Raw genomic sequence first — 17,388 nt, 5'->3', positions numbered from 1 at the left:
GAGGTGAGGACAACCGGGGGAGGTGAGGACAACCGGGGGAGGTGAGGACAACCGGGGGAGGTGAGGACAACCGGAGGACGTGAGGAAAACCGGAGGACGTGAGGAAAACCGGGGGAGGTGAGGACAACCGGGGGAGGTGAGGACAACCGGGGTGAGAGTAAAGGGGAAGTATTTGTGTGTGCGTGCGTGTGCTCACGAGACATATCAGGATTCCGAATAAGAACCAGAGGATGCTGACGGGGGGCTTGTACACCCTGATTTTACTCACGCCCCATTGTATAATAGAGCCTGCAGCGATCGAACATATGAAAAAGAGGACAGTTGACAAGAATGTCACGTCATCCATTTTTTGCCCAAAATGTGGTGGACCTGGAAGTTTGGGGGATCGAGTCTTGGCGATGCCACAAAAATCCAAACAGCCACCCGCCTCGTCTCCGATCAAATCAGACTTTGGGATGAACATTTAACACACGAACACATCACGGGGCCTGGTCTAGGACAAGGTCTAGGACAAGGTCTAGGACAAAGTTTAAGTGGACTAAAGACAGAAGATGCGGGTGCAACTAAAGATGAAGGGAGCGGGAGAGGACATAGTGACCCGCTCAGGCAATCAACCCTGGGCTCACAAACCCCATCACATGGGCAGCGCGTGCCCAACAATTTCGATCGCGCTAGCGACACCTCAACATGGCTAGACGCTACAAATCCTGGTCCAAGCTCCTGCTTGCTTGAAGATGAACTGGGATCAGCTACTGTCCAACAAGAAAGTGGAGTTGGAGTTAAACTGTCTGGTGGCGAGTTTCAACCTGGCAGCCAGGTTGAAACCCTCATCGGCGGAGACGTCGCTCCGAGATGGGCGAGGAACCACCTGTGTGTGGTCGTCTCTGCAATGGGTGGAGTGACCTCCACCATCCAGAACGCGATTGACGCCGTTACGTCCCAGACACCGGGTTCCGAGCTGGACGACTGCGCGGTACCTGAGGCTTTGGTGGAGGCGTTCAAGACCACGCGCTTCGCGGCTGCCGCGCATCCATATCTTTTGCAACTATACCGGAGACATATGGATACATACCGCACACTCATCGAGTCTGCATCCGACGGTGCCGACTCCGGTGGCGGCACCGTTCCGACTGCCTCAGTGAATGGTTCGTGTACAAATTCATGTGCAGATCCATGTGCAGATCCGTGTGCAGATCCATGTGCAGATCCATGTGCAAATTCGCCCTCATTTGAAGAATCGTTCATGGCGGATCTGGTGCACATGGTTCACTGTTTAGACTGTGTGGGGGCGACGCACAATGCGGCGGTAGGTAGCTACCTGTTAGGTTTTGGAGAGTTATGGAGTCAGCAATTGTTCTACGTGGCTTTGGGGTCTGCATTGCGATCTGCGACGGCCCGGCCGAACGGGGACAAGCCACGATGTGTGGCGCAGGTAAGTGCGCATCTGGTGGACAGTCGGGCGGTGTTAGTGAGTATGGTCTCTGACGAATACATTGAGGCGCAGTACATGCCGACCTCGGGGTTGCATCCGATTGTCCGCCCGCGACGTAGCCGGTATGTGATGCCGCAGGGTTTCCTACCGAAACTTGGCGGCGGACTCCTCGGTGCTGCGGGTCTCCGCGGCGACGATTCAGACGTCGAGGACCGCGGCGCCCTGGGACTCGGGACCCGGGAACCCGGGCTCGAAGAGCACGGTGCTCAAGACCATGGGGCCGGAGGCGAGTTGTATGCGCTTGAGTCCGCCGCGCCCTCTGCTACCACGACGCCCGCAAATACCACACCGGCGAACGGCTCGCTTTTCGAACACTGGCCCTTCCCCCCGGCTGCCTCGCTACCCAAGGACTTCTGGCCCACCCTCTCGCCCTCCGGCACACGGAACAACTATCCTGGCATCAACTTCGAACTAAGCTACCAGAATTTCCGTTCCCTATTCCAGTCCGAGATTGTGCCCGAAATCCTGCGGCAATGGGAACATCGGTGTGTTGCGCACCCGGTAGTCGGGGACCAAAACCCTATCTCAAGAAACCGGCACGGTGCGAGCTGCCATCGGTTACGAATGGTGTTTGTGTGTCCCGGATTTGTGTGTCGCACAATGCGCGGGGGCGTGGCGTCAAACTTGGGGCGTAATGGTAGCGACACGTCCGCGGTGGCTTTAGCCGTGCTGTTGCGGGCGCAGGGCTGCACGATCTGGAGTGATGTGGAGGGCATCTTTTCCGCGGACCCACGGGTCTGTCACGACGCCGTGTTGTTGAACGCTATTTGCTACGAAGAAGCTATCGAACTGGCCTCCTTCGGCGCCAAGGTCCTCCATCCCGCCTGTCTATTGCCGGCTACCCATCTCAAACTCCCTATCCTCCTCAAGAGTACCTTTCATCCTGAGGCCGGTGGCACCTTAATTGGTGACTTTGATTTTACCGACGCCGTCCGTTTCACCCGCCCTTCTGGACCAAAGAATCTCGAACGAGAGAACCTCGAACGAGAGAACCTCGAACGAGAGAACCTCGAACGTAAAAACCCTGGACGGGGGGGCCTTGTAACCGGTCCGGTGACGTATCCCTTCAGTTTGGGGAAGGTGGTGACGTCCCTCGGTGGTATAACGTTGATCACGGTGCACAATCAGAGCTATGTGCCGCACTTCATGGCGCGATTATTCTCGGCCATGGAGGCCGGCAGTCGCGGTGACAACACTTTGTTCGTGTCACAATCGAGTACAAGTTCAGCTATAACCATCGCTATTTACGCACGGGACGAACGAGGTATTGTGGGCGAACTCTTTCGAGCGTTCAAGTACGACGTAACACGTGGAGCCAAACTCAGACTCAACATTGAAAGGGATTGCTCTCTTGTCTGCATCACGGGCAAAGGACAACTTGGCTACGTCGGAGCCCTAGCAGCATGGTGCCAAGCCCTAGCTGAACAAAACATATCAATCAAGGCCGTCTCACAAAGCAGCAACGAACTGTCAACATGCTTTGCTGTCAAGAAAGAACAAGAAAATCAAGCACTAGTTGGACTACACGCCAAAATCCTTGCTGCACTACACCCACCAGATTCGCAACCGGTCACTTGTCTGACTGAGGGCGGTTCACATCCGCACCCGAAGGTTCCCCCGTAACTTACCCAGCCTGGCTAGCGGGAACTTAGTTCGGTTTAGGTAGCGTTGAATAACCTCCCACCATATTGCCTCCGTTTTTGGTCGAAAACCCTGGCTCGACCCGTTCGTTTATTTCCAGACTTGTGTGCACCTTACCAGCAAACGCGGCCATGCCAGCTACGGATAGGTACTACCCGTTCTGTCGATGGGTGAGTGACTACGTACATGAGCTGGATTTGATAAAGCACCAAGCATTGTATCGTCATGGAAACTTGGTAGTCATTGTTACGTTTTGCTTATTGACAGCTTGCCTATTATTCCTCTCGAGCCCCAAAAAGGAATATGAGATACACTCTGGATCGAAGTCTGAATGTACCTACAACCCCATGACCCCGATCGCGAATACACACGGCCCCCATGGTTACAAACTAGAGGGGCTCAGACCTAATAACACACCAGCACACAAGAACGGAAATACTAACGAACTTAGTGGACATGCTCGTCCTTCAGACTACGACTGCAACCCTTGCTGCAACTCTTACACTTGCCTACGGTCCAGTTGCCTACGGTCCAGTTGCCTACGGTCCAGTTGCGGCAACGATAGTGGTACCCCGCAGCCCAAGCGTCCTGACAAGCATAGAACTATGTACGATGGCCTTCTGCCAGCCGACAGCCTTCTGTTGACAGGTGGCCTCCTGTCAGCCGGTGGCCCTCTGTCAGCCGGTGGCCCTCTGTCAGCCGGTGGCCCTCTGTCAGCCGGTGGCACTCTGTCAGCCGGTGGCCCTGTGTCAGCCGGTGGCCCTCTGTCAACGATGATAAGCAACTCGGAAAGTGATAAGAACCCCAGTGGCCGGTCCTTCAGCGAACTCCGAAACGGACTGAGTCGGGTAGCTAGTGCTGAAGCTGCGTTTCCTACACCGAGACTGGACTCGAGTCCCTCCGACTCGTCGAGCGCTTCCGACCGGTCGAGTGAGTCGTCAACTTCGAGTTCACGAAGCCTTGAGAGACTGACCGCTTCGGTCGGTCCTCCCTTTCACAAGGGCTCGGCTGATCGCCGGGTTCCTCGATCCGTGTATGGAGGGGTTAGAATACGGCGTATAAGAGCCCCCGCATCTCGCAAGGCGGGCGGTTCAATTCCAACCCCGCGCACTACCACACCCCAAAAGCGACCCTGGAGGGACATGACTCCGCAGGTATCCAGGTCTGTGAGTCGAACCTACTCTTTCGAAATAATTCGAGACTAAGACGGTCCTCCTGCGGCAAATCTGGGACTAAGTCCGTGGAAGTTGAGACCAAGTCCGTGGAAGTTGAGACCAAGTCCACGCGCCAAGCCTGTGGCCAAAGGGGCGAGGACCTGTGGCGCTGCGAAGGTCATTTTTTTGTGCTCCGCGTCGCCTTCGCACATTGCACCTCGCTCGTCTATGCGACCTTGGTTAGTGCTTGCTTCTCTTGGACATGCCCAGGTCATGCCTTATCCTGCGAACATGGCATCGCCTGTGGCTCCGGCTGGAATGACGATGGGGATGGCGCCGACGATGGGGATGGCGCCGATTGAGCAGCGTCAGCCTTTGGCCCGCGATGTGATACCCGGACACCTATTTGCCTGTCGTTGTTTTTGTGGCACCCGTGACTACAACCCGATGGGGGGCGCTTTAGGCGGGACCGTGGGAGGTATGGTGAGTGGCATGGTTGGTGGCGTGGTTGGCGGCGCTGTGGGGGACATGTTGGGTGGTGCAGTGGGTGGAATGGTGGGTGACGGAGCGCCTCGCTATAGTCAGGACTCGGCTAGTTACAAATATGTGTTTAATCCGGAGCCGATCTATACAGCATCCGTGCAGGGGTTCGGCCAGGTGGTACGGAACCCGAAGATCATGCGGACCGTTCGCGATCCCGTGACTGGCCGACTTCGCGAATTCTTTTCCGTGGTCGCTGCGACTCGATCCGCCGACTTGTCGGTTACGGAAGCGCGGCTGTTCAAATCTTATCTGGACGGGAACCCGCCGCAAGGGCGTCTGATCCTCACGCTGATTAGCGAGCTGCTGCAACGCTCCACTGCGGCGCTGCGAGAACCCGAACCAGTCACTGGGGAAGGGGTAACACCCGCCCCTTCGGTTCTCAACCCGGCGGCTGCAGCCCGTGGCGTGGAGGCTCTAGCCAGATCCATAGCGGAAATTGCGGCTCTCGGTGCAGCTGCGGAGAGAGACGAAAAAGGCAGAGAGGGGGAAGGCAGAGGAGGAATACGAGGGCGTCGGATTAGTCCAGCGCAGCAGATCTTGTCAGGGGACTTTTCGTTGGCTTTGGCGCAGGAGTCGGCTCCGTCCAGCGGTTCCAAAGCCGGTGCGAAAGTACTCCCTACATCAACCAGTCAAGTGCGCTTTGTCCCCGTCACGGCAGAGATGTTGAAGACGCCATTTGCGGCGCGTGCGCAATGTGTTAAATTGTGTCGCGACGAAGTGTTGGCGACGCCTGCAGTGGCACGTCGATTTGGAAGTCATCTGGACTTTGCCGTTTTGAAAAGGAGCGACATGGCGCCAGTGGGCGAGCACGTCACGCCTGAGCGTTTCGAATGGGGCCTGCCCTACGTCGAGATTCCCGCGGTTCAGAACTTGCCGCGTGACCCGCAATGGGAAGCGAAGATGAAGTTGCGTTTCGAGAAGCCGTATCATCTGGCTGCTAACTTCGATCCCAAGACTGGTTTCACCAAAGCCGTAGTATTACCTGATGGCAAGTCCTCAGTCCAGCCTGATGGGCTCTGCTCGCTACTGTACAACTCCCTCAACGACTTCGGCACCCATGCTGGTACGTCCCCGGTTCAGATCCCCGGCGTGCCTCCTCAGGATGTGATGCTCGAATATCGCGACTTAGACCTGAGTGATTGGTACAGACCGCACGACCTCAACCCCTCACGCAGCATCGCCAAGATCAGACACTTGCCCTACCACGCCAGCCCTCTAGACCCGCCCCCTGTGGCGCAGCAACATTCTCACTCCCAGCCCCAGACCATCCGGCAATACCCTGAGACTCTCCCAACAAGTTCCCAAGAAATCGACGAAGACCTAGCCGAAGATCTAACCGACTAACTGAGTCCAGACCGTCCACCAGATATCTGGCCGATCTCTGGCTAGCCGGATAACAGCCCAGGTTGCGAGCCGAAAACTCCATTAAATACTGATGATGTTTTTCCAGTAACTCAATACACGACTATGTGTACGCTGCTCGCACTACTTGGCACTAATGCTACTTGGCACTAATGCTACTTGGCACTAATGCTACTTGACACTAATGCTGCTCCGTTTATTTCCATCTGGTCGAACTGTCCATAACAGGAAGCACGGTGGTCAAGTCGAACCGCTGTGCATTGACTGGTGCTCTTTGCTTATTACACCGCTTAACTATGCTATACTTGTTCGTAACGTTTGCTCGTAAGATTACGTTCGCTCGTAAGATTACGTTTGCTCGTAAGATTACGTTTGCATTCATAACAGTTTGTTCGCAGAAGCTGAGAGCGGACCAGACAGACCTCCTCTTCTGTCTTCGCCTTCCCCCCTCCTCCCAACAGATCCAGTGCTCTTCGGGCAGTGATTGATGGCTTCACGAAGACGATTTCATTGACCTGCTCGGGGAACCACCTCGGCGAGATGGATGGGGGAGACGGCAGCAATTTTGAGCCTGCTGGCAGCGAGTTCAACCTGCTCACTACTCCAGGCAGTGAGTAGGCTTTGAGTCGGTATATTTCAGCCAGTGGCCTTTTTTGCGTCGGGTGAATATGTACCTGGCTTGAGTCTAAGCATCCCTGGGGGTAGCTTTGCCGAAACCCCTATACTGCCATTAGGTGAAAGGTCGTCGTCAAGCGGGTCGTCATCATAGACGCCGTAGAGTTGTCCCTTGAATTTCGCGTCGTCAATTTTGTTGTCGAAGAACTGCCCTAGAGCGTTGAAGAAACAAGCGCTAACCAACAAGGAATTTATCCCGGCCCGGGAGGAAGCGTCTGGGTTAACCACAATCGGTAGGGACCCTAGGCCGAGGAAGTCACAGGCCGACCGTAAGCCGCCAGGCAGGTCGCGATGTCCGAACTTTGAACACAACATTGTCTTAACATCATACAAGTACGGAAAATACTCAGTAATATTCCGGATATACTCGTCCCGAGTTTCCGGCAGCTGAGAAGTCGTTAATGCCTGCGAAAGGTTGACATTTAAATCGCGCACACGCGTGCGCACACGTGTGCGCACATAACGTTGGACACATAATCGTGATTGTGGATCCGAACAAAGTGGCCGGGGGGGGTGTTGTTTACCCGGTAGACGAATCCGAGGTCGTATGAGCCATGGTAAGTAATCCAGCGTATGTCTTCGTTGGTCACTAGTTCACTGGTAAGCATTGCTTCTGCGAAGTCATTGGCTTCAATCCCGTGTAAGGCGGCTTTGGCAGCGTCGTAGCCTTGGGAAATAAGGGTGTCCATGGTCTCCTGGACGAGGCAGTTCCTGGGAAAATAGAGGTTGAACTGAACCGAATAGTTAGGCTTGCGGCCATGCGAGTCCGCGAACGAAAGGCCTATCTGCAGCGGATCGCAAAGGTCGACCGCGTCCTTCACAGACGCGTACGCATACTCATGACAACATATAGGACGCGCCACGAATCCCGCCCAAAGAACATTCAGGGACACGTAGGGGTACTTCTCCGTAAGCGCCCGGACGTCCTCCATCGCCACATCCAAGTCGCCCCGCCAAACCTGGCGGACGCTACACCCTGACATTTTTTTATGACCGTCAGCCTACGGCGCTGTGGGACCTACCACCGTGATTCTATTTACTACCACGCACATACCCGCTTGCGTGCACACACGTCTGCGCACCCACTCATCCCATATGGCTCCCGTAAGCCCCATGCCACATATGGTTCGTGTCCTACATGGTTCACGCCGTAGGTGGTTCAGTCTTATCTAGCGTGGACCAATTCCTGTGTTAAAGCGAGGGTTTCTGCTTGCGCAGGATGCTTGTCATGACAACACTGCAATGCTTTGATGATTTCCTCCCCCAAATTCCCACCATCCTTCCCAGTGCTATGTGTGGGTTGACGGCGGCCCGGTGCGTACATACCAAGGCCATGGTCTGTATCGCTTCATCCTATCCAAGACCCTTCCCTTTTTAAGGGTTTTATTGAGGGGATTTCTAGTCGTTGGAAGTGACTAAGTGCGCAGCTGTATAGCTGAGGCGGTTTTGGCAACCATCCGTTGGGAGACGGGACGGGTGGGAGGAGACGTGCGACAGGGAGTATCCTGCTTTGAGGAAGAGGGGACTCTGAGAAATATCACTTGTGTCGACACATACATCAAATGCGCGGATTTGTACTTGGGTGTGCAGTATTGTCTGCTTCCTACTCGGAAGCAAAGCCGTCGGCTAGAGGACTTGTGGGGCCAGTAGCCGACCCATTGGTGAAGTTGGATTTGTACCAAGAGCCGTTGCCCTCAAAGGGCCTAGTTCGCTCGGTTACGCGGCAGCGTGCGAAGCAATCTCCAGCTCTTAAGGCCGCATTAGCAGCTGCGAAAGAGGCGTTGGAAAATGGTGTAGTATCTAACGCAGAAGAGATCCAGAGTTTGCTTGTAAACGTTACAAGTTTGTCCGATCAGAGTCAGAAGAAGAAGTTGAGGAACCGTAGTGTGACTGGTGGTAACGATGCTAGCAAGTTTCTGAGCTTGGAGAATTTGAAGGATACGAGTTGTTACCTGCCAGTGGATGTGGCGTTCCTACAGGACACGACTGGGTCTTTCTATGATGACTTGCCTAACGTGGTGAGGCAGCTGCCTGACATTGTGAACACTGTGACAGGAAGATTGCCCGGTTCGCGGTTTGCTGTGACCGAATTCAGAGATAAGCCTTACAACCGAATGGGCGAGGACGATGACTTCTGTTATAGGAGAACGAGCACGTTCTCCGACGACCCGACATCCGTCAGCGAAAGCTATGAACAGCTATGGGCGTCCGGTGGTGGCGACCTCCCCGAGGCTGTCTTGCACGCGCTCATTCAGCTGGCAAACGACCAGGAAATCGGCTGGCGACAGCACGGTGAGGAGGCGGAAATTTCTAACAAGGTGATTATTCTGTCCACTGACGCCGGCCCCCACGACCCTGATGACTACCTCTTATACAACGGGTACTACGCTGAATATCCCAAGGTTGACGGCGTCCCACCTCCCGATCACATGGATTCCTTCCCGAGCTCGGGTTTTGATGAATACGACGCCGACGCCTTTGACAAACTCTGTCTCGAAAATGAATACCCCGACGTCGACGCAGTCGTTAACGAGCTCCAAAGACACAACATTACTCTCATTACTCTCATACCCAACGAGGATGACACAGTCGTGTCCCAGTGGAAAGCAATCAACGCGGCTCTCGACCAACCAGACGAGTTCGTACAATTCATCGAAAGCGACTCTAGCAACTTAGACATCGTCCTCCTTACTACCGTCCTGGACTTCATCGAAGTGCCCTGCACCACCACCACCGCAGCTCCGACCTCTACCACCAATTCTACTCTACCCGCCACTTCGACCACTGAGCCGACCACAAACACCACGTCTACTGTGCCCATCACTGCGACCAATGCCGAGACCACTGCTTCTGCACCCACCACCACCACTGGCGCCAATGGTGAGACCACTTCTGCCTCTGTCTCCACCACTACTTCTACATCCAACATGAACACCACTACTTCTGCACCCATCAGTACCACTGGCACCAATACTGAGACAACTACTTCTGCGCCGATCACCACTGGCGCCGATTCTGAGACCACTTCTGCACCCGTCAATACGACTACTTCCGCACCCATCACTACCGGCACTACAGTGCCCACCAATGGCGAGACCACTACCACACTGCCGGCCACCACTGGCACCACCATGGAACCCACTAGGACGTCCAGAACCGCTGAGCCGACCGCCGCTGAGACCACCTTTGTTGGGTCAACTGGCGAAACTGACGCCGAGACGGCCACCAGCACCGGTGTGCCGATTCACACCACCGCTTATGAGACTACAGGGCCGTCGATGACTACAGAGCACGCAGTTACCACTGACCCCGTCAATACCACTGCGCCCGTCGATACCAGCACTACAGTGCCCACCACTGGCACCAATGGTGAAACCACTACTGTGCCCTCCACTGGCACGAATGCTGAGGCCACGACCACGCTGCCTGCCACCACTGGCACTACCATGGAACCCACTAGGACAACCAGCACCGCTGAGCCGACCGCCGCTGAGACCACTGTCGGGTCAACTCCCGAAACTGACGCCGAGACGGTTACCAGCACTGGTGTGCCGAGTCAGACCACCACTAACGAGACCACAGAGCCGTCGGTGACTGCGGAGCCCGCAAGGACGAGAACGGCGACCATGACCGCGAATGATACTGCCACGTCTGAGACGGGGACCTCTAGCAAGCTGACCACCGGTTCGACGTCGAGCAGTGTCACTACCGGAACTCGAAGCACTACGTTGCAGCCCGCGGCAGAGACTGCCGCTAATGAATCATGGAGTGAGCTGGGGACTGAAAGTAGTTCGGCGTTGACTGACAGCACAACTCACCCAACTACTACAAGCAACACCACTATGACCGTCGTAACTACTACCTCTGCCGGAACTGCGACCACTACTACCTCTATTCCTGTCACCTACGAGGAGACAACTGTCCCCGATTCCACGACTACGCTGGGAACCACTGAGACTTTTACCTCTCCAGAAACTGACAATGAGACAACCCCCAACCCTACTACGACTTCTACGACAAGTACTGACGTGACAGCGCCGACGACTGTGACAAGCGTCAAGACTACATCGACGGCCGGTCAAACTACGACGACTCCAGGCGACTGCATTCCTCCCACCACAACGTTGCCAGAATGCGGTGCCACCACAGCTGAATGTGTACCGAAGACCACATACCTGTGTGACCCTGTTACCGTTCCCGGTGAGTGCGAAGCGGCCGCCAACGTCCAGCCGATTGTGATCAAGCTGTCTCCGGTGCTGTCTCCCGTATTGAAGCAGGTGGCTGTTGACAGTCAATAGAAAACTACCACGTTAACTAACCATTTGTTGACTCTGATTTGTTGTTACGACGAACGCAATGACGCTGAATGTCGGCTCAAAACATATTGACACTGAAACCATTCAGACGTGAGGGATATATCTTCGCAAAATGTTGGCGATTTGATTATACGTGTTATTCGTCCATACGTGTTATTCGTCCATACGTGTTATTCGTTCATTACCTTCATTGAAGCTACTATTATTGAAGTTACTATTATTGAAGTAACTATTATTGAAGCTACTAACTATCACCCAATTAATCATCGCAGAATCGCGTTGTCGGTTTGAACTCAGAATCGGAATGAACTACACAATGGCGTTGTGGGAAATATGATGTGGTAAAGTTTATGTGAAATTATAGTTAACCGATTTGGATGTAGAATTTTTTTCATGTACTGTATAGTTGTACGGGATATTATTCAAAACGTCGAAATGGAAGGCGAGGGAATTTATGTAGTAGCGGGTCGTCACAAAGAGAACGGCATGATAATGGTTATTGAAAGCGGGCACAGAGAATCAGGCAAGAGGGATATATCTTGGGCTAGACATCTGAGATAACCGGCTGTGCACCAGAACGGGGCACGCTCGCACACGCGTGTGCTTTGGTGACAAGGCACGCCGTTTTCTGGTTTGCCAGTTTCCTGCTGGCTGGAAGGGTGACATATGACCAGCAGATGGGCCCTCGTTTGCACTCCAAGTTTCGTAGAGTGTATTGTGTTGGCGGAGGTGAGACTAATGCGGCTGTATCCTTCAGTTTTATATATCCAAGGCTTGGCCTTCTCCCCAAGTACATGTTCGGGCACTCGGTTGGCCAGAGGGCTGTGCTCGTGATGGACCAGGAGGCCTTCGCCGTGGATCTTATCCGGCGGGTCCTCCACTTGCAAGGATATATCGCAGTCCGTTCTTAAATGCGCTACAACTTGATTACAGGCGGACAACAAGACGGGGTCGCCGTTGATGAGAGCACCGGAGCTGGTGCGGGCCAGAGAGGGAGACGACTGCACAGGAGACGACTGCACAGGAGACGACTGCACAGGAGACGACTGCACAAGCAAGTCATTCTGAGGGACTACGGCGATGGTCGTTGCGGCGACGGTCGTTGCGGGGATGGTCGTTGCGGCGATGGTCGTTGCGGTGTCTGGTTCGTTCTTCGGTCGAAAGGGATGTCCGAGAACGACGACGTGCTTGTGAGGGGACCGTTCCCTGAGTCGTGCGCCGAAGACGAGGGCCGCAATGGACTCTACCGCGTAGATCTGGGTCTTCGGGGGGAACGTGGCTATGTTGACCAATTCGCTCAGAGAATTTAGTAGGTCGGTGGTCAGCAAAGGCGCCGGCAACGGTTCGACCAAGAGTGCTCTAGTACCCCAGTGTGAGCCAGGAACGAATTGCCAAGTCCTGTTTCCCTGAGTGATGGTCGAAGGCCAGCGTTCAAGGTGACGTTTGAGTGCTTTAACCGGCAGGTCGATTATTCTCCACTCTCCATTGCGCAGCCAACGAGCCTCGGGATTACCGGAAGGCAAAAACAAATAAGACATTAGACAAGAAAGGAAAGCAGAATGACTAACCCAGATTACATTCTTCTGTCCGGATTCCAAGAGTAATTGTAATGACGCAATAATTCGCTCAATAATGTCAGCAGCCGTCTCACGTACCGTCCCACCCTCATAAGGATCCGTCTCACCTGATACCAGAGTCAAATCAAACCTTTTGTCTGGGAACCTCGTCTTCAACCAGGCTTCTATCTCCGACTTCCTGCGACGTGCATCCGCAGTTTTCAATCCCGCAATCTCCCTCAAAGTCTCCACCACAACGAACTCCGACAATTCCGGCAACGCTATCACCGCCGTTTCCAATGTCCGTCGCAATGGTGAAACCCATACAGAAAAAACACCTGTCAAGTTGCAAGTCGGACGCAACTCTTCCGACACGTCCAGACAACCCTTCTCAGTTAAAGGGGGGTCGTAATACTTCAAATCAGAACGCGTATCCACACCACTACGCAAACATATGTGACAAACACACATGTGACCAACACACATGTGGCAAACACACATGTGACAAACACACGTGTGACAAACACCCCCCCCCCCCCCCCCCCCCATTATGCGTACCGGTACTGCTTACTATCGCTCGGCCACGTTGTGGATGCTCTCGCCGTGCCTCACAATGCACAGAGTGATTGAATCATTGACTCCTTTGCCACTTAGTTGGTTTGGTTCTTTCTGAGGCTCCTTTAACTCCATCGGTCGGCCGAATGCAGTGCTCGCCTTTCAGCTGGTGTTGACCGAGCGATGCGTCCGACTGGATTGACACGTTCGCGCTTGGTCTAACCGTCGTGATGTCTGGGATGTAGTCTTAGGTATAGTTTTGTGTGTGGTCTGGGTCTATTTTCGTGAATCTCCAAGTCCCGGTGGGATTTGTCCAAGTCGGGTCCCAGAGGCGGAATTAAATTCACCTCGATGCTCCGGTCGAAGAAGCGACGAGGTAGTTTCTCGTCATCGAACGGCCCTAAACGGGACCGTCGCGGAAGTGACACGTCGTCGGCGCCTGCACCGCCTGTACCACCCGGCAACCATGGCCCCACTCGGCACGAATATGCCCCCAAGCCTCAGCGTTGGCCGACAAGTGCGGTCGCTTCCGATCTCCCGCGTAATGAACCCAGTGCCGGCGGTAACCGACGACGACCTCATGGCAAGAAGTCTCCCAGCCGTGGAGGGCCTCCATCAGGCAACGGCTGGCGCGGAGGACCACCCCCGGGCGGCGCCCCACCTCCGGAACCCCTACCCAGCCTCGCCCCGCCACCTGGAGGACCCGCCGGGGGACCGGTAGAAAAACCACTAGAAGCTCCCGTACGCTCACACCAGCACTACCTACTTCCAGTACCCCTGCCTACTTCCAATGCACCTACCTAGCACTTACATGGCAATTTATCGACGTGCTGCACACGCACTCCGCACACTCCCCAGCGCATGGTGTATAACACGTGAAGTGTACTCCACATGGTTGGTAGTCACGAGATTCAGTGTCCTTATGTCAGATATTCAATGACCCGATTTTTATGGCTGCACAGAAATCATTGTGGGCCCAAGGTCCTCTGGCCTTAGCCACGTCGTATGAGGAAGCCCAAGTGATTGAGACGTACCGATCAGCTAAAGCACCAATCATAGCCGAATAGACGGTACTACTGAGAAGGCCCAAAGTATGAGAAGACCCAAAGGATGACATGACAGCCCATGGCGAGTAGACAAAAGCCCCCAGCGGTTGCGATTGGTGCTGGAAGGGTACTTCGGCTGCGAAGGGTACCCGCAGCGAAGAGTATTTCGAACGAAGGGTACTTCAAATGATGGGCAAAAGGGTTTTTGATTTTGCTTGGCCAGTGCCATGGAAATCCCGGCAGAGGCACTTCTGCTAAAATTCTCGGAGTACCTTGAGTACCCACCGCCAGATGAAATACTGAGCAGTCCTGTAAAGCAAACACGATATGGTGAACACGACGATATGGTGAACACGACGATATGGTGGAAGACGACAATATGGTGGAAGACGACGATATGGTGGACGGATGTATGATTACGTGATAGATGTATGATTATGATTATAGGAGTTAAGTCGTTCTGCTTTGTATAAGAAGTTATATGTTGAGGAAGTGGTGGAGTTGGAGCGTGGTTTGGATTGGTTGTTATATCGGGAGGAGCGTGTTCGGGAGGTTCGATGTGCGTTGAATGAGTTGGAGTCTGAGGTAGTAGGTGTGCTAGAGACGTGTCGTTATCTGGAGAGTGCGGTGGATCGTGCGAATCGTTTAGCTCGTGAGATTGATGGGGATCTTCGTAGTCGTCTGAACATGTTGAGTCAGTTACGTTCATTGTTATGGGTATATGATTTGGCTAGTACTGAGGTTTTCATGGCTTTGGCAGAGAACGATTCGATCAAATTTGTGGAATTGGTCAAGACCAATGGGATTCACGAAGTGCTGAATGTATTCAGTAAAATAGATCTCGTCGTAGCGCAATTGAGACAAAGGAGCGGTGGTATGCTTCCTAACGGAGAACTGCATCCGGAATTACATCCGGAACTTCACCCAGAGGCCGCAAATTACGTCGAACGGTACATTGAAGGGCGTAGAACGGGACTACGCATTCTAGTTGAGACCAGCAACCGGACACTGACCACCATACTTCAAAAACTGGACAAAAAAGTCTCCGAAGCCCAAATGGAGGCACAAGCTGTCGTTAATCGAAGCTTTAGGGACTCAGAGAATGTAATAAAGGCTGTAACTTTTCTACCCTATAAATTCGTCCATGTCAGATCCAGGGTTATGGGAAGCAAATCAATACAACCTGTCACCCACATGATGAACGAAAGGATTCTCAGGTCTTCTAATGCTAGCCAGGAATATAAAAGCGCTCTTAATAAAGTGTTCAATTCTTATCTTATGCTACGAATTAAATGGATTTCCAACCCCCTCAAAAGAGAACTACAATTCGTCTTTCAAAAAGCAATACACGTCTCACCTGACCGCGCAAAGTCCAACCAAACTCATGAGGTCCCTTACCAGGTTAACGTAGACACGCAGGTTATACTGGCTTGCCAATATTGGATTGACTTTGCCCAAGATGAAATCGATACCTTTGGATTTTATTTCGTACAGTCAAGACTTACACCTGCCGAAAAATTGATTCAGATCCTCTCAAGTGAGGTGTACGATACACTACGGTCGTTTATATTGCCTATTGTCGACATCTCTACCCTCAAAAATCTAGTCAACAAATTACACCAACTTATAAAGGTTGCTGGCGCCACCATCTCGTCTCGGACGCCAATCGACGCCCTGGAATCTAGGTCCGCACACGCGTGTGCTATTCCTTCAGACCCAACCCCGCGTTCTTCAGGGCTCCATCCAATACTGCATCCCGTGGCGGGATTGCAGTTAGATGTCCAAAACAAGCTGACTTCCCGAATTTTGGAACTGTTTGTCAGGCGGCAGCGACAAGAGACGTATCTGGTTCAGAATTTGGCAGATAAGTCTGGTTCCTTAGATGGTTTACCTTTAAAAGTACCCGCGGAACACGCTGATGGCAACCCTGCTAACAAGTCGACGATAGTGGTCCGATCATTGGACGACATGCTCGAATTCATTACTGATCCCGTTATTGGCCATGATCTGCATATTCCAGTGGTAAATGGCGCGGTAGTCGCTCTGGATAAGATTGATTCGGTTCTGGATACTTCGGTTCTGTCGTTGTTGGCAAACGATATTATGGAGTCCGTTGAGGCGCGTTTGATAGCTGCGGTGCGCTCCGTCTCGTCGAAACGAGGTGTTGTGGAAGGAGCGCTGTTGGGTTGTCGAGAGCTCTTGCATCTGTACAGGTCTCTTGGGCCTAGCATCATGCACGTCCTGATGGAGAGAACGAACCATGACGACCCAACCCCAAAGTTTTCCGACTCGATCAGAACCTGGGTGGGCTTGCTTAGAGACGACTCTTCCAACGCGACCGGGAAACGGTCTAGTCTCCGTGCCGCCAACATAAACGGCGTCGCCGGGAGCACCGCCAACAATGTCAGCGATAAAGGTAGTGGCGACAAGGACGACCAGGACCGCGCCCGGTCAGACGAGAGCGCCAGAGCGGTGCCTACTGGGGAGGTCGTCTCCTCCTCGACGACCCCTCCGAAAACAACTCCCGACCGGATTCCCAACTCAACTTGCATGTCACAGTGGCTGCGTCTGGCTCTCACAGAGACTCTCGATTTGTCTGTGAAACAAGGCTTCGACGATGTGGAGAAGCTGGATCACATCTTCGCGGACTATCTACAAAAGGTAAGTGCAGTGATCCTCTCTGCCAACTATGTGATCGAGCCGGAAGCAACAGAACAGGGAACAACAGAAGGAGCAACAGCGGAGGAAGTAGTGGCAGAAGGAGCGACTACAGAAGGACTAACAGCGGATGGAGCAGTGGCAGAAGGACCAACTACCTCTACGGTGAGTGGTGATAAAAAGGAATTGAGAAGAAATAGGAAAGTCGCGCCGCAGGAAATTGACACGGTCCTTCACCTCTTCATCCAACCCTTGAGGGAGCTTATTCTAAGCACAAATCTGGAGTGAGCTTTCATTCCAGTTGCCCTCAGCGGACTCGTCCCTATTGGCGAGCCCCTCCCTATTCCGTCTGCTATCACCCCCCGGCTGTTCCCCCCCCCCTCCCGGCCC

The 17,388-nt window shown here is 53.6% G+C and overlaps 7 protein-coding genes across 7 annotated transcripts; 5 read left to right on the top strand and 2 right to left on the bottom strand.

Moving 5' to 3' along the window:
- Positions 1–358: 358 nt before the first annotated feature.
- Positions 359–3,115, top strand: GNI_054980 (aspartokinase; the record flags this gene model as incomplete). Its single annotated transcript, XM_011131608.1, has 1 exon — positions 359–3,115. One exon carries the CDS (start codon positions 359–361, stop codon positions 3,113–3,115), a length of 2,757 nt encoding a protein of 918 aa, XP_011129910.1.
- Positions 3,116–3,264: 149 nt separating this feature from the next.
- On the top strand, positions 3,265–4,338 carry GNI_054970 (putative transmembrane protein; the record flags this gene model as incomplete). The annotated part of the gene is made up of 1 exon (XM_011131607.1): positions 3,265–4,338. One exon carries the CDS (start codon positions 3,265–3,267, stop codon positions 4,336–4,338), a length of 1,074 nt encoding a protein of 357 aa, XP_011129909.1.
- Positions 4,339–4,611: 273 nt separating this feature from the next.
- Positions 4,612–6,174, top strand: GNI_054960 (hypothetical protein; the record flags this gene model as incomplete). The annotated part of the gene is made up of 1 exon (XM_011131606.1): positions 4,612–6,174. One exon carries the CDS (start codon positions 4,612–4,614, stop codon positions 6,172–6,174), a length of 1,563 nt encoding a protein of 520 aa, XP_011129908.1.
- A 654-nt stretch (positions 6,175–6,828) lies between these two features.
- GNI_054950 (CAF1 family ribonuclease) lies at positions 6,829–7,850 on the bottom strand (the record flags this gene model as incomplete). The annotated part of the gene is made up of 2 exons (XM_011131605.1): positions 6,829–7,272; positions 7,392–7,850. The coding sequence occupies 2 exons, from the start codon at positions 7,848–7,850 to the stop codon at positions 6,829–6,831; spliced, it is 903 nt and encodes a 300-aa protein (XP_011129907.1).
- A 579-nt stretch (positions 7,851–8,429) lies between these two features.
- On the top strand, positions 8,430–11,165 carry GNI_054940 (integrin beta chain; the record flags this gene model as incomplete). The annotated part of the gene is made up of 1 exon (XM_011131604.1): positions 8,430–11,165. The coding sequence occupies one exon, from the start codon at positions 8,430–8,432 to the stop codon at positions 11,163–11,165; it is 2,736 nt and encodes a 911-aa protein (XP_011129906.1).
- Positions 11,166–11,653: 488 nt separating this feature from the next.
- On the bottom strand, positions 11,654–13,429 carry GNI_054930 (histidine phosphatase superfamily (branch 1) protein; the record flags this gene model as incomplete). The annotated part of the gene is made up of 2 exons (XM_011131603.1): positions 11,654–13,181; positions 13,311–13,429. The coding sequence occupies 2 exons, from the start codon at positions 13,427–13,429 to the stop codon at positions 11,654–11,656; spliced, it is 1,647 nt and encodes a 548-aa protein (XP_011129905.1).
- Positions 13,430–13,645: 216 nt separating this feature from the next.
- Positions 13,646–17,286, top strand: GNI_054920 (hypothetical protein; the record flags this gene model as incomplete). Its single annotated transcript, XM_011131602.1, has 2 exons — positions 13,646–14,035; positions 14,788–17,286. 2 exons carry the CDS (start codon positions 13,646–13,648, stop codon positions 17,284–17,286), a joined length of 2,889 nt encoding a protein of 962 aa, XP_011129904.1.
- Between the last annotated feature and the right edge of the window lie 102 nt (positions 17,287–17,388).

The sequence above is a fragment of the Gregarina niphandrodes genome, assembly GCF_000223845.1.
Source record: "Gregarina niphandrodes unplaced genomic scaffold scaffold00008, whole genome shotgun sequence".
Lineage (NCBI taxonomy): Eukaryota > Apicomplexa > Conoidasida > Eugregarinorida > Gregarinidae > Gregarina > Gregarina niphandrodes.
This window is presented reverse-complemented; position numbering and strand designations above follow the sequence as displayed.